The 1,000-nt window shown below is 54.1% G+C and overlaps 1 protein-coding gene across 1 annotated transcript; it reads right to left on the reverse strand.

Moving 5' to 3' along the window:
- Positions 1-27: 27 nt before the first annotated feature.
- On the reverse strand, positions 28-513 carry LOC135830731 (TNF receptor-associated factor 6-like; the record flags this gene model as incomplete). Its single annotated transcript, XM_065342953.1, has 1 exon — positions 28-513. A coding segment is annotated over one exon (486 nt), but the record flags the coding sequence as incomplete, so codon positions are not given.
- Positions 514-1,000: the final 487 nt, after the last annotated feature.

Here is a 1,000-nt window from a genome sequence, read left to right on the forward strand (position 1 = left end):
ACAGGACACGCAGCTGCAGCACCTCACGGCGGCAGTGCTGATCGGCAAACGAGAACACCAGCTCAATCTGGTCGAGCGGGCAGCGCGGCCTCTGGCCCCGCAGGATGGGCCGCAGGCAGGTCTCACAGTACAGGTGACCACACGGGGTCTGAACTGCATCGCGGATCACCAGCAGACACACGGGACAGCGTAGATTTTCGCGAACGTCGTCGGCAAACACATGCAGGTAGCCACCCTTCAGTTGAGGCATGGACGTGCGAGTCGCTCCGACCACCGACACAATACCAGCATCCTCTTGCTCTTTGACCAGGTTTATTGCACGCTCATTTAGCAATCGTTCGCTACTGGAGGACGCTGAGGTAGAGGACAATGCGGGTGTTGAGGCACTGATGCCGGGGCGTAGCTGTCCGATGGGTGATGCCGTGCTATCATGTTGTCTTGCTGAAGTCAGAGAGTTTCGCACATGTCTCGAGTAGACACTACCGGCATCACCATAACGCGGGGGTTTCACATCTGCATGGGGAAAGAGGGAAGGGAAAGGAGAGAGAGGGAAGAGAAAAGGAGAGAGAAGAGAAAAGGAGAGAGAGAAGAGAGTGTTATAATTATAATGAGAAAGGGAGAAAGAGAGAGGGAGAGGGAGAGAGAGAGGGAGAGAGAGAGAGAGAGAGAGAGAGAGAGAGAGAGAGAGAGAGAGAGAGAGAGAGAGAGAGAGAGAGAGAGAGAGAGAGAGAGAGAGAGAGAGAGAGAGAGAGAGGAGAGGAGTGGAGAGTGGAGAGGAGAGTGGAGAGGAGTGGAGAGTGAGAGAGAGAGAGAGGAGTGGAGAGTGAGAGAGAGAGAGAGAGAGAGAGAGAGAGAGAGAGAGAGAGAGAGAGAGAGAGAGAGAGAGAGAGAGAGAGAGAGGAGAGGAGAGTGGAGAGTGGAGAGTGGAGAGGAGTGGAGAGGAGAGGAGAGAGAGTGTTATAATTATAATGAGAAAGGGAGAAAGAGAGAGGGAGAGTCC

This window comes from Sycon ciliatum, unplaced genomic scaffold (genome assembly GCF_964019385.1).
Source record: "Sycon ciliatum unplaced genomic scaffold, ocSycCili1.1 SCAFFOLD_2869, whole genome shotgun sequence".
Taxonomy (NCBI): domain Eukaryota; kingdom Metazoa; phylum Porifera; class Calcarea; order Leucosolenida; family Sycettidae; genus Sycon; species Sycon ciliatum.